Source organism: Phocoena sinus, chromosome 13 (genome assembly GCF_008692025.1).
Source record: "Phocoena sinus isolate mPhoSin1 chromosome 13, mPhoSin1.pri, whole genome shotgun sequence".
NCBI lineage: Eukaryota > Metazoa > Chordata > Mammalia > Artiodactyla > Phocoenidae > Phocoena > Phocoena sinus.
Window position 1 is genome coordinate 35,969,996 of NC_045775.1, and position 14,359 is coordinate 35,984,354.

Here is a 14,359-nt window from a genome sequence, read left to right on the forward strand (position 1 = left end):
GAAAAAAGGCCAATCTCAAAATATGATATACTCTACGAGTCCAGTTATATAACCTTTGCAAACTAAAATTATAAAAACTGAGAACAAATTAGTGGCTACCATAGGTTAGGAATGGTGGATGGGAGATAAAGAGGTACTGGGGGCAGGGGGTAATTTGTAGTGATGGCATAGTTCTGTATCTTCACTGCAGTAATGGTTACACAAATCTATACGTGTGATAAAATGAGATGTAACCATTGGGGGAAAATGGCTGGAGAGTATACAGGCCCTTTGTGTCCTATCTTTGCAACTTCCATGACTCCATAAGTACTTCAAAACAAAAAATAAAAACATGTTCCATGCCCCTCTAGAATCCTCTGCCTTATGATAAAAACCATCCCTCCTACTAAAGCACATTAAGGAAAAGTTTTGAGAAAGATGAAATCTTATTCGTAAGTGGGGGAAAAAATGTTTACGAAGCCCTGCATTTAATAGTGTTTCTTCCAGTTTTGGAAAGAACTCTGAGTAATCAGTTAGCAGAAGACATGATAAACTGACCTAAAAATTGTATCTCTAGGCTGAACTGGAAGACAATCTCTCAACTGTTACAAGAAAGTTTTTCAACTCATCCATCCACTGATTACAGAGCAGCCTCCTCCGACTACCTGACACTTCCATATGTTTAAAAAAAAAAAATTTTTTTTTTTTTTGGGCCAAATAGTAAGTGAAAGAAGAGTGAGCACTCAAAATATGAAGATATGGACTTCCCTGGAGGTCCAGCAGGTAAGACTCCACGCTCCCAATGCAGGGGGCCCGGGTTCGATCCCTGGTCAGGGAACTAGATACCACATGCATGCCACTACTAAGAAGCCCGCATGCCGCAACTAAGAAGTCCGCACACTGCAACTAAAGATTCCTCATGCCGCAAAGAAGATCCTGCATGCTGCAACTAAGACCTGGCGCAGCCAAAATAAATTAATTAGTTAAAAAAAAGAAGATAAAATGCTGTGCAGTGAAGAATAAGATACACTAAAAATCTATATTGATAAAAAAATCAGTCATCTTTTTTGGTTAGGCTAGAATCCGCTTTAATTCTAAGAAATCTGAACCTGTAGATAGATGCTTACCACACCTAAGGAATTGGGGTAGGGGGTGGTGGTGCTGGGGAGGAGGGTGAGAATAAAGGGAGTAGGGAAATCAGCTTGCAAGGACTTGAGAAGCCAATGCCCAAAAGTGCACAATATTAAGTGGCAAGATTTGCAGTGGTTTGTCATCTGTCCTGTACCATGGACCCCTTTGGGACTTCAGTGAATTCGTTTTCTCAATTACTGTTAGTTTTGTCAGGTGTGATAACATTACAGTGGTTGTTTTATTTAAAGTAAGTTCTGAGGTATATATGAGACAGAATGACAAGAGGTCCATAATTTTAAACAGTCTAGGGGAAAAAAGGGGGGTGGGGGTGGGGAAGGAATAAATGAAACAAGACTGCCCAAATCTTAACTGTTGAAGCTGGGCAGTGGCTACTTTGGAGTTCTACTTTCGTGAATGATTGAAAGCTCCATAATGAAAAATAAACACATACCATCTCTGGTCTAAATTTTACATCTCTATTCTAACTCTCAGCATTAATAAACTGGACTTTTTTTTTAAGAAAAGCTACTTTAATATATCTTTCATCAAACATCAACTTAATGGAGAACAAAAAATATCCCTAAGATAGTAAATTGCCATCAAACCTGGCATGAAGTACCTAGGGAAGGCATAGAGGCAAACTCTCAAAATTGTACATATATCTAAAATAACTGAAAATGACAAAAAGCACTACCTTGAATGTGAAGCTTCATGACAGATGGCACAGGTCCAGAAAAAACAAACTAAAAAACCCCACACAGAATCTTTTCAACTAAGCTGTGTGAAGGATAGTTAACACTTCTTCATCACACACTCAATCCGTGCAATCTGGCTTCTGGCCCCAAACCTCCACTTGAAAAGTACTCTTACTATTACCACTAATCTCAATTCAAAATTCAACTAACACCTTCTGGTCCCCTTTGACTAAGTTTTGAGATTTGTGTTGTTGATCATTCCCTGCCAGTTTTCCAGTGATGCTACTCAATCTGTTTCAGAAATTCTCCTTCCCTAGGTGCTCCTTAAAAACAATCCTCTGTACTAGGTTCCAAGTGCATTTTATTTTTTAATTTTTAAGACAATCCTGCAAGCAGGCATTTAAATTCCCTGTTTCACAGAAGAAGAAACAGACTCAGAAAGGCTAAGTTTAGAATTATCTTCACCGGAAGTTCCACAGGCACCTAAAAGGATCCCACGAATTGTTGATTATCTCTTGCTGTTGTCCTATTCCCCCACCTACCCTTACCAGTACCCTTTTCTCCCCGCTTCAAATATCCAGTCAGTCTTAACCTTCATTATGTCAATCTTTCTGCGGCTGAAAGCCATGACTCAAGGTCTAAACTTCATAACTTAGAATGAGAGCAATTGTGAACAGCCCCAGGCTACGACTTTGGCTTTATTTCTTGCCATTATTTCACGGGCAACCATTATGTCAATCTATCATCAGGTTCCCAAATGCACTGTTCTCTCAGCTTCAATGCCTTTGCCTGGAATGCCCTTCCTTCCCCTGGGCAAATGTTTATTCATCCTTTAACCTCAGTTCAGCACCTTCTCTACACATCTTGCCCTGACCCATTCCTCCCCTAACCTTGGCAGAAAGAGACAGTGATTCAGTTATATATACATATATATATATATTCTTTTTCATTATGGTTTATTACAGGATATTGAACATAGTTCCCTGTGCTATACAGTAGGACCTGTTGTTTATCTCTTTTATATATAGTAGTTTGCATCTGCTAATCCTAAACTCCTAATTTATTCCTCCACCCATTTCACCTTTGGTAACCATAAGTTTGTGTTCTGTGGCTGTGTTTCTGTTTTGTAAATAAGTTCACTCGTATCATATTTTAGATTCCACATAAAAGTGATATATGACATTTGTCTTTCTGACTTACTTCACTTAGCATGATAATCTCCAGGTATCTCCATGTTGCAGCAAATGGCATTGTTTCATTCTTTTTATGGCTGAATAGTATTCCATTGTGTGTGTGTGTGTGTGTGTGTGTGTGTGTGTGCATGTGTACACACCACATCTTCTTTATCCATTCAGATAGTATCTTCTCCTCTATATATTCATAATTATCAAGATAGTTTGCAGTTGCTTTCCTATTTTCTGGTACCTAGTTAACAAGTTGGGGGCAAGAAGATTCCTATTCATTCCTGAATTACCTATTACCTCACAGTCCCAGCCCTTAACACATGCTAAGAGCTAATACTTCCTGAGTACTCACAAACTGTACTTCATGAAGTACTTCCCTTCTCCTTGTAAAAATGTCATGAGTGGGAGCCTCACTGGCTGACTGAAAAGAGGAACTTAACACCTGGCACTTAACTTGGTTGACTGTGACAGGGCTAGTGTCAGAAACTTCATTTTTTTCAACATGTGAAAGGCAGCTCTGCTCCAGTGGTACAGATTCCCACTTGTCAAGTTCAAACTCTTGCCATTGGGTCAGAAAAATCTCTCCTTATATCACACAGAACTCTTTATCTATGGACTACGAAGACTTAAGTGCCTCCAAGCCAATTCTCAAACATTTCTCTTTTTGGTATTTGCCAACCAAATTTTGAACTATCTTCAGCGACACTTTGTCTCTTAGAAGTGACTCAATATTTCTGGGGTGGAGTTTTCACTAATATACAAAATGTACACTGCCTTCCTTCTCATTTGAACTTTGTTCAGCTGGAACTATTGTTAAGAGGAAAGAAAATCTTATTCATACTAAACATATTCTTGCCCTGGATTTGACAGAAGAATTCACTAACTTTACCAGAGTAAATGCCTTTTCAAATACTTTAAAATAGCTTTATTTTTTTTTTAATTTTAAAGTAAAAATTCCCTAATAACCTTGAATAATCTCATCCTAACTAATAGCAATACTGAATTTTAAACATTTTATATAGGTGACTTCGCCTCTATAGGCTACCAGTTTGGTTTATACACTGGGAAACTTCGGGAAGGCATGACACTTAATTGGTATTCAATGACCATCTCCTGAGCTTATCAATTTACAGAAATACTAGCTTGCCACTTAAACACCACTCTCAGAATATATGAAGAAAATAGTGTTGGTCTTTCAAAAATATTGTGGGATAGCATAAAAAATTAATCTGGGCCCAAATAGGTTACAGAACACATGGGAGGAACTACTGCCTCTTGGACCATGGATCTACCACTATTAGGCAGGTAATACTAAAGGCAGATAACTCTTACAAAAATTGCATTCCAATACTGAAATGCACATCCAAGTTTCCCTTAGAATTAGATAAAGTGACTATGCTATCTCATTTAATGTTTTATAACTTATTTCTGGTAACTATGAATAATTTTTTCTGGTAACTTTAAGTGAATCTCTTATGGGCTAATCCTTATAGGAGCTGCAGGAGTCTACTGGCAATACCAATCAGTTTGGTTTTCAGAACAGCTTTCAGTCACTCAGCCAATTCTAAAGTTGCCAGAAGAGTACAACAGGACCCTGAGAAGCATGTGATAGGTGACTGTTTCAAAAGCTGTACTGAATGTACTGACAAAGGGATTTGAAAATATATATACTATTTGGCTCAGCATCAAATGAAAGAATAGAAGGCTACATTAATGCCAAGATAATGGACTGTAATGACTATGTTTTGAATTTTTAATTGTTTTGGGGGTGGGAGGAAAAGAAAGAAATTACCTCTGGTCAAATACTTCAAATTTTGCACATTCTTATGATTAATGCCAAATTACCACAACCTGAAACTTTTCAGTATCTACAATAAGAAATTCATCAACATAATATAGTTTTAGAACCTACAGATTTAAAATATTTCTCTGGAAGGGACTAATTAAAACTTGTTTTTATAGGGCAGACTATCAGAGCAGAGAGACCTTGACAAATACAGAGCCCTGGAGAACTGCAGAGGGTTGTCCTCAGGCTTCAGCTAAGTACTGATAAGCATGTTCGAGTGAAGAAACAATCTGAAGTCCAGGAAACTACCTGAGAACTTTCCAGAAGCTCAAAAAAAGACAATTCCCAGAACCCACACATGGAATTGGAATAGTTCACATTCCTAATAATCTCAAAATACATGGGCTAGCAGACAGAATTATCAGTATCAGGAGGATACTACCTTAATAGTAGGGCTTGACTACTTTAGTGGGAATAATCCTAGACTAAAAGCTGCTCTAGGGCTTCCCTGGTGGCGCAGTGGTTGAAAGCCCGCCTGCCGATGCAGGGGACGCAGGTTCGTGCCCCAGTCCGGGAAGATCCCACATGCCGCGGAGCGGCTGGGAGCGTGTGCCATGGCCACTGGGCCTGCGCGTCCGGAGCCTGTGCTCCACAACGGGAGAGACCACAACAGTGAGAGGCCCGTGTACTGCAAAAAAAAAAAAAAAAAAAAAAAAAAAGTGTAGGATTTGTGAAATATAACAACTGGCTTTCAAACTGACTAAGAAAAATAATAAAGGTAAAGAAGGAAATAACCATCATCTGGAAGTTTATATGAAAAACTTTTTTTCAAGTCTTTTGTCAAGGATAATTATATGAAAAGTCACTATATTTCACTTCAAAATGCATTATGGGTTCTTGTTTTAAAATCTGGCTCTACTAGCATTTTTATCTACTTGATTATGTGTTCTGTATTTTTCAAACTTTATAGGCACAGACCTTGTTTTTTTTTTTTTTCTTAACTTCAGGAAAACAGCAATTATTTACATCTATGTAGGTGTATGAGAGGAGTGGAACTGCACTGGCTAAATAAAGAATGGCAACAAGAATCCCTCCTACTTGTTCTATCTCTTCTTGCCTGCAATGGAGGTTCCAGAGATGTCAACAGAAAACCTAGTGCTTCCATCAACAAACAGTCTAAAAATTACTGGGATCAATATCAGAAGTCATTAACATTATAAACAAAGAAAGAATAACAATATTAGAAACTTATCCTTTTGCAACCACCTCTGCTAACACCTGATTCAACAAGGACCAATGGCTACTATCACCACTGAGTGAAAGGTGCTAGGAAACAGGGTAGACACACTATCTCAAAGTATCACCCCAAAGACGCCTTACTAATTACAAAGGAGATGAGGTTCCTTTGCAAGGAAGAGAAGTGGGGGCCACCAATGTAAGCAAATGATCAAAATTAGCTGATGGCACCAAAGTTAGACACCTGACATTATATTCCTTAAGAACTGCCAATCACCTATGAAATATACTTGCTAAAAATGTTCAATCTGAGTCTGATCGTGAGGGAAAAATTAGGTAAACACAAAATATGAGAGGGACATTCTATAGAGAAAGAAGCCTCGATTCTTTCCCCACCACCACCAAAAAAGTAAGGAATTGTTTTTAAGAGAATAAAGAGATAGCAATCAAATACCATGCATGAACTTAACTGAATCCTCAAAAAGTAAAACAGCTGTAAAAGAATTTTAGAACAGCTGGGACAATCTTAACACAATGTATATTAGCTGATATTATAGTAGTGTTAATTTTTAGGAGTGATACTGGTATTGGGATTACATAGATTATGACCTTATTCTTGAGAGAGATATATTGAAGGATCCAGTATCATGATGTCTACAACTTCAAGGAGTTCAGCAAAAAAGGAGAAAAAGTGTATATATGTATATGTATATGTCCATATGTATATATTATAGAAAAAGTGTATGAGAGAGAAAGCAAGTCAATATGGCAAAATATCAACAATTGGTGAATCTACATAAAGGGTATGTGAGTATTTCCTTTACCACTCAACTTGTCTTTATGTTTGAATATTTTCAAAACAACAAAATTGGGAAAAAAGGTCATTAACATTCCCTGAGCACACCGAGGAGGAGAGTAGTATTACACTGAATAAAATTCCTCTTGTAATTAAATGCTCAAAGTATAAATCAAATATACATGCAAATTTGTCTATAACTCCAACTCGCCATATTCAAAGAGTGCTTTCTTTTTTTGAAACAAGACCTCTACCAAATCAGTATGAATTTCTTGGAATACATGATACAAAAAGGCAGCCTAAACTCACAACTACTTAGTAGGAAGAATAAAATAGATAAGGTTATTTCAGGTAACTAGTGTATTGGAAGATAAGAATATCTGTTTCTTTCCTCACACAGTAGGTCAAAAAGGAGAAATCAGTCTATATTCAGGCAAAGATTATATAAGGTGATCATCTTACCTCCTAAAGCCTAGAATTAGGCTGCCTCTCAATGAAGCAAATGAGAAAGGCAATGTATTTGATTCCACTGCAAAAGAAAATAATCATCATAAAACCCCAGACCAAAACCAAAAACTTAAATTATCAATTTATTTGAAAGCACATTTATACCAACACCTTTCAATTTTCATCTGGGAAATATTATTTTTAAAATGTTAAAGTTTGCATACAAAGTTAATTAGAAATTGCAGAAATATATACTGGCAATATAAGCTATCCTTTTAAAACACTTTACTTCATTTACATAAATCTATACAACTAATGAATTTATAAATATTCTTTTCTATAAATGGCAATTAACTAATCTACCAGCATACTCAAAGTCAGTCTGGTACACATACCAAGGCTGTATGTTACTGGACAACATGGCACTATGAAGGGAGAGACTGTAACTACCCTTTAAAGACAGAAGATGAGGGGGAAAGTTCTTTTCTGAGAGTGTTGCTGGATTCTGTTGAACCACTCACACTTCCTCATTCTATTTTCCACATGATCTATGACCTGCATTCATGCAAGAGTGACAACCTAAAGTCATAATAACCTCTTTACCTCTGTTATGTAACTGATTTATACTGATCTTTCACTTTTCTGATGATTTGTTTGCTCTACTATTCATTTTGGTATTTATACAGCGTTTCAATGCTGACATTCTAAGCCTGATTTGCCTTAGTATAAGAATCAGGCCTTAATGCGTAAGACCTGGTTCTCCACATAACCCTTGCCATAATTATATTGGGACAGAATCACAGCAGGCATATCCTGAATTTATTTTTCCCTGTCACTATATTAAAATAGTGCCATATTATAAGTAATTGTTTTAATCTTTTCTGTATATATGCAAAGCAGCTACTGAATGATTCAAGAGGGATGGAATTAGATAGGATCTCATAGTGGAGGTAAATTCTGAAGATAGAATTAATAAATACAGTTTAGGTAAAGATTAAGATAGCTGGTTAACTTAAAAAAAAACTCATGGGAAAAATCACACTAGGTTTTAAGATTTGCTCATCTCCCTAAATATGAATAAAAATTTAACCCACACACACAAGGAGAAATACTTTAGACTGACTGTTAGATCCCTTGAACAGGAAGCGTAAGTTTCTCAGTGGTTTCATGTGGCATTTAAAACTCTAAAAATCATCTCTGAAATGAGCTGTGTTTAGTCACTCAGGAATTTTAAAGTGGATACACCACATGCTTTTCGGTAACCTTTAATTTTGCTTGATCAAATTAATTTCCATGCCTATAAAATCAAGTGGGAAAATGTTTCTTACTACTCCACAAACTTGATCAAAATAAGCCATTTAATAAGTCAGGGGTATGGAATGTACAGCATGGTGACTACAGTTAATAATACTATATTTCATATGTGAAAGTTGTTGAGAGAGTAGATCTTTGAAATCCTCATCACAAGAAAAAAAAATTTTTGTAACCACGTATGTGGACGAATGTTAACCAGACTTACTGTCGTGACCACTTTGCAATATACACAAATATTGAATCATTATGTTGTACACCTGAAACTAATATAATATTGTATATCAATTATACCTCAATTAAAAAAAAAAGACAAGCCATTTACTTTTCTCTACTACCTGCCATTCCTTGTAGTAACCAAAAGTGCCTATCTATAAGCAGCCTACAGGGAATACCAGCAATTATAGAACTAACTGCTCTTCACAGATCTGTAATTCAAAGGGTGAGGAAGCTGAAATCTTCTTTAGTCTTTAAGTTCATGGCATTTTTCTTTTTCACATTTAATAAACAACCTCTTGGAAACTTATTTCTAAACTATTCAAATTAGTATTTTACAGAATGTTATCAAGTTTTTATTCATTAAAAAGGTGACCAGAAACGTCTCAGCAAGCTGGAAGGCTGCTGACAAAGAGCATCTAGTTTCCTTAGCAACAAACAAGTGTGAAAAATTTCAAGAGATTGACAATGAAGTAGAGTGGATGGTATGATAAAGGGAAAAGGCAGCTCTCATGTATCCACCTTATGCACCTAGATCCCTCAGCTAATGCTTCTGTTTTCATCTTGTCAGTATGGAAAATCTATATATTATACAGAGTAGAAGGCAAAATCAATACTCTCGGATAGCAGCCAGCATTAATACTCAATCTTACACTCAAATAACTACACCTCTAACAGTCAACGCTTTCATACTGAACACTTCGCCTTTCCCTTTATAATAATACAATAAACTATTTTAAATAACTCAAACACAGATAACATACACCAGTAATCTGGTTTTAACAAAGCTTCCACTTACACAATTTGAATATACGTTAATAAAATCTTAACTTTTAACATTTCGGTGTGCTAGAAATTGATGTTTGTATATTTATTTTTAAATGATATCTCTTTCACAAGATATGAAACACTGTCAAAATAATGCCATAGATATGTTAAAAATTAAAATTAAAAAATGTCTAATTTATTAAATTAAAACATAGTATAGTTGAAAAATAAGTTCATAAGATTAGATGATCTTGGTTCAGACTCAATCACTAACTTTGGGCAAATCATTTAACATCTCTCTGCCTTTCTTCATCTATCAATGGAGGAAGTTTATTAACATGTGATGAACGTTGTAAAGCACCCTATCATTTATAAGTGTTTGGAAACATTTACTGTGTTTTTAATAATGAGGACTGGGAGATGGCTTCATGTAACTTAGGGTCATAATAAGCATTAGTTTAGAAAACACTTTCAAAAACAAGATCTCATATGGTTCTCAAAACTCCCACAAGGTAGACAGATAGGCAATACTATCCCATTTCATAAAATTGAAAGAAAAGAACAATACGGGTATTTGTTTCAGGTCCTATAATCTGCAGCTAAATTATAAATATGGACCCAAGTCCTCTGGGTCCCCAGTCCAACCTAACACCATGTTATCTCCAAGGTCCTATTAACTTTAAAGTTACTTCCAAATTACCTACAAGTTAAACTCATAAACTATCTTATAAGGCTAACTTAAATAAAACATAAAAACTTCCTTGCTTTTGAGGAAAATACTTTGAACTACCTGAGGCAGGCAGTGAGGGCACGAACCACCCTGTACGCCCTCAAAAGTAACTGAAATTAACACCTGTCAAGCTTTCTTCTAATGCTGCATACTTACAAAATGATAAAATATAGTCTAAGTTTCCATTTACTGCTTCAGTTCTCAATTCAGCTTGAGAAAATATACTATCTTCATGTAGACATCCATTTTCCTAGGGATAAAGCATATTTCAATGATAATACACCTCAGCTAAAAATATTTTGATATGTCATTCAAACTTCCTGTTTTCCCATTTCTTTATATGACCGTATTCTGATAATCCTTCATTTAAAAAAGATCGTTTTCTAAAATAATGCAAATAAACTGAATAACCAAACTTCAGCAAAAGCTATGAGATACAGTCCCAACATCCCAAATTAAATGCTTATCTTCAAATTCATATAATCTGTTACCCTTAGAGTGTCTTCCTTCTAGGAAGAGTTTACTATTGAAGACATTAGAACAATTCTCTAATTAACAACAAAATAAAAATTGAATGCACTGATCTAAAATGATATTTTAAGACATATAATGAGGTAAAGATCAAATTTAGTTTTATTTAACTTCAAATGGCTAATGATTTATCTCAACATCATATTTAATAATTTAAGTATATGGGCTGAAATTTAGCCAAACATGTTTACTGAACCACTTTACAGTAATAGCACAATATTGAAAATTAACTAATCAATAAGAAACGAATCAAGATAAATTACAGTATATCCACACAATAAAACATCATACAAACATAAACAATCATTTGTGGAATTACATACTATAATGTAAAGGTGCCGTGAAAAAAGTAGGTTTTGGGGAAAAATAACATGTGGGAAAATTACTTTTTTAAATATATTTTTTAACAGTAAAATATGTATAGCACAGTGTCAAAATACACTGTTAAATACTCAGGGAAGAAAGGTAAAGACACTCAAGACATAAACTCTCCCTTGAAGAGGACTGTAATTATGAAATTATTTCAAGGAAAGAAAAGAACACTCTAACACAATATTAGAAAAATAAAGGCATTATGTGACCACCTAGGAAACAGGTCTTCTGTTTTTTTGTTTGTTTCTGGTTTTTTTTTTTTTGCGGTACGCGGGCCTCTCACCGCTGTGGCCTCTCCCGTAGCGGAGCACAGGCTCCGGACGCGCAGGCTCAGCGGCCATGGCTCACGGGCCCAGCCGCTCCGCGGCATGTGGGATCCTCCCAGACCGGGGCACGAACCCGTGTCCCCTGCATCGGCAGGCGGAGTCTCAACCACTGCGCCACCAGGGAAGCCCGGAAACAGGTCTTCTGAACAAAATATTTCTTACTAAAATGTGTGGTTCTCCGCCATGTTGTTCCTAATTGCATAGCACTTTATTCTGAAAATGGAAAGTGTAACCATTGCTGCCCCAGTGCACTGGGTCAATTTTTCATATGCCCCTTTATAAATGCCTTACTTATTCTGGTGGGCACAGGAATTATCTGGCAGGAAAACAATGCTCTGGGGTCATACAAAAGATTACTTACAAAAAAAAAAAAAAAAACAGAATAGTAAATATACTAAGAGTTTATTATGAAAATTCATATAGGAGTGAAAAGTAATATTCAAAAATGAAAGGTGCAGTTGCACTGTAGAGTGGGATTAAAGAGTGAAACTGTTTCATTTAAATTTTGTCTGATATTGACATACTGTCTTTTCAACACAGAAGAAAAATACTACTTCACCTTTATAAGACTTTAGTAACTACAGATGCTAGACTTCCCTGGTAGTCCAGTGGGTAAGATTCCCTACTCCCAATGCAGGGGGCCCAGGTTCGATCCCTGGTAGGGGAACTAGATCCCGTACGCATGCTGCAACTAAGAGTTCACATGCCACAACTAAGAAGCCTGAATGTCACAACTAAAGATCCCACATGCCACAACTAAGACCTGGTGCAGCCAAAATAAATAAATAAATATTAAAAAAAAAAAACTACAGCTGTTACGCTAACCAATATTTTTACAAAGCTTCAGAAAATTATATACCAACATAACCATTTTAGTCTCAGCTCAGTGACTTTTTTTTTCTTTGATTACCACAAAACATTAGGGAGGAAAAATGTTCTTCAATTATGAAATTAAAACCACACTTGCACTCACCTGCAAAATAGCACGAACTGACTTTACACTATCAAAGCATGGAAACACGTAATTTATGTATGTCTCCTGATCAGGAGTTACTCCTATTTCATGCATTTCTTTGAGGACTTCAACTATACCTGTAAAATCAAATTTAGAAGCACAAAGATGAGGAACTTGGAATAAATTAACAAAAAATCAAAAAGTTCAGTTCATTTACTTTCTGAATTATAACGTAGGAAAAGTACTCGGCATTTTGTTTATCTGAAAGAGAAAGAACAACAGAACTGGATAGTAAGATGATAAATGAAAAAATTTTATTGCTCCTTCCTTCATCTCTCCCTATTAATTCAGGAGAAAGTGCTAAGGAAATACCCTAGAAATTATAAGAAAAATGAAAACAAGCAAGATGCTTAGTAATTTCCAGTATCCCAATTGAACAGAGATCATAAAACAGCATTGCTATCACAGAGCAATACAGATCTACAAAATAAAACTTGACATGACTAAATACTGCAGAGAGAAGCGATTAGAGGAAATCTTTCCAAGACAAAAGTGCTTTTTTTTTTTGTTTTTTTTTGCAGTACACGGGCCTCTCACTGTTGTGGCCTCTCCTGTTGCGGAGCACAGGCTCCGGACGCGCAGGCTCCGCAGCATGTGGGATCCTCCCAGACCGGGAGAGGAACCCGTGTCCCCTGCATCGGCAGGTGGACTCTCAACCACTGTGCCACCAGGGAAGCCCTGGGCTCTTCTTCATATGCAAAGATTACTAAGCACCTGACAGGAGGACATAGCTGCTTTTCTTTTCTTTTTAGCTGCTTTTCAATTACTTGTAATAGTCTTGTGCTAATGTCCTCAATGTCCCTTCTGGCCAGTAATGACTGCACTGTCTGATAAGACACTACAGAGAAGTGACAAAACAAAAACAGGTTTTGCAATTTAAAGAGACCTACCTTTCAACCCTGGTTCTTCCACTTAATGGCAGTGTAAATCTGAGCAAGTAACTCCACTTTTCTGAGCCATTTTCTTAGCTTACACACTAGAAATGGCAATATGCCAGAACCGTGCCTTCTAGACACTTTAACATGTACCTTTTGGCTTGATCCTTCTACCCACCATCCATGGATTAAGCAAGGCAATACGAGTCAAGGCACTCAATAAATAGAACAATTTTCTGACCTATAAGAGTTCATGCCTATTGAATGGATAGAAGCAAAGTAACAAAAATTGTAAATATTACCCACAGGTATGGAAGAAATTCTGTGGTCTAGGCCTACAGGAAGATGGAGGACAACAGAAAAAAACAGAACATACTGAACAAAAAGAACCGCAGTATTACATCTCAGTTTAGATCAATATATCAGGTTCATACTAACAAGACTTTCATTTCAGCCTACTGGGTGGGCAGGGAGAAGCGGGGTGTACACTTCTCTATTTAAATAAAGCTGGAAATGCCTTTAGAAGTCCAATAATCTGTATTTTAACAAAAATGTTAAAGTAAGCGATTTCTTCAAGATCAGAGACGTGTCTTGAAAAAGAAACCTTGTCTCCTAATTGCTGGCAGGTGCTTGTAACACTACAAAACTGCAAAAACCTACTTTTCCCTCCAATCAGAAGGATGTGGGATCAAGTCATTTTGCATACAGGAATGATAATACAGCTGCCTATTTACTTCCCAGGATGGTCATTAAAACTAAAAAAAAAAAAGTGTGAAACCCTAAAAATACTAAACAAATGTTAATAGTAACAGTGATTTAATTTTTTTAGCTGTCTTAAAATACTCTAATAATTTCAAAAATTTAGCATAAGGTAACTCTATTTCATTTTCTAATGTTTGAAAACAGGCCAACAAATTGACTGCAGATAGAAGATTCCTATTCCTATACAAACACTTCCCCT

At 36.2% G+C, this 14,359-nt stretch overlaps 1 protein-coding gene across 3 annotated transcripts in view; it reads right to left on the reverse strand.

The window, feature by feature from the left end:
• LRPPRC (leucine rich pentatricopeptide repeat containing) overlaps positions 1–14,359 on the reverse strand; it is a 106,691-nt gene that overhangs the window by 63,495 nt on the left and 28,837 nt on the right. For all 3 annotated transcript variants that reach the window (XR_004352827.1, XM_032652712.1, XM_032652711.1), the window contains 3 exons: positions 12,482–12,600; positions 10,436–10,529; positions 7,270–7,336 (listed from right to left, as the gene is read on the reverse strand). Coding sequence is in view for 2 of the 3 variants with exons in the window: in XM_032652712.1 (XP_032508603.1) it covers positions 7,270–7,336; positions 10,436–10,529; positions 12,482–12,600 (280 nt within the window). In the remaining variant the exon portion in view is untranslated. The remainder of the gene's footprint in view (positions 1–7,269; positions 7,337–10,435; positions 10,530–12,481; positions 12,601–14,359) is intronic.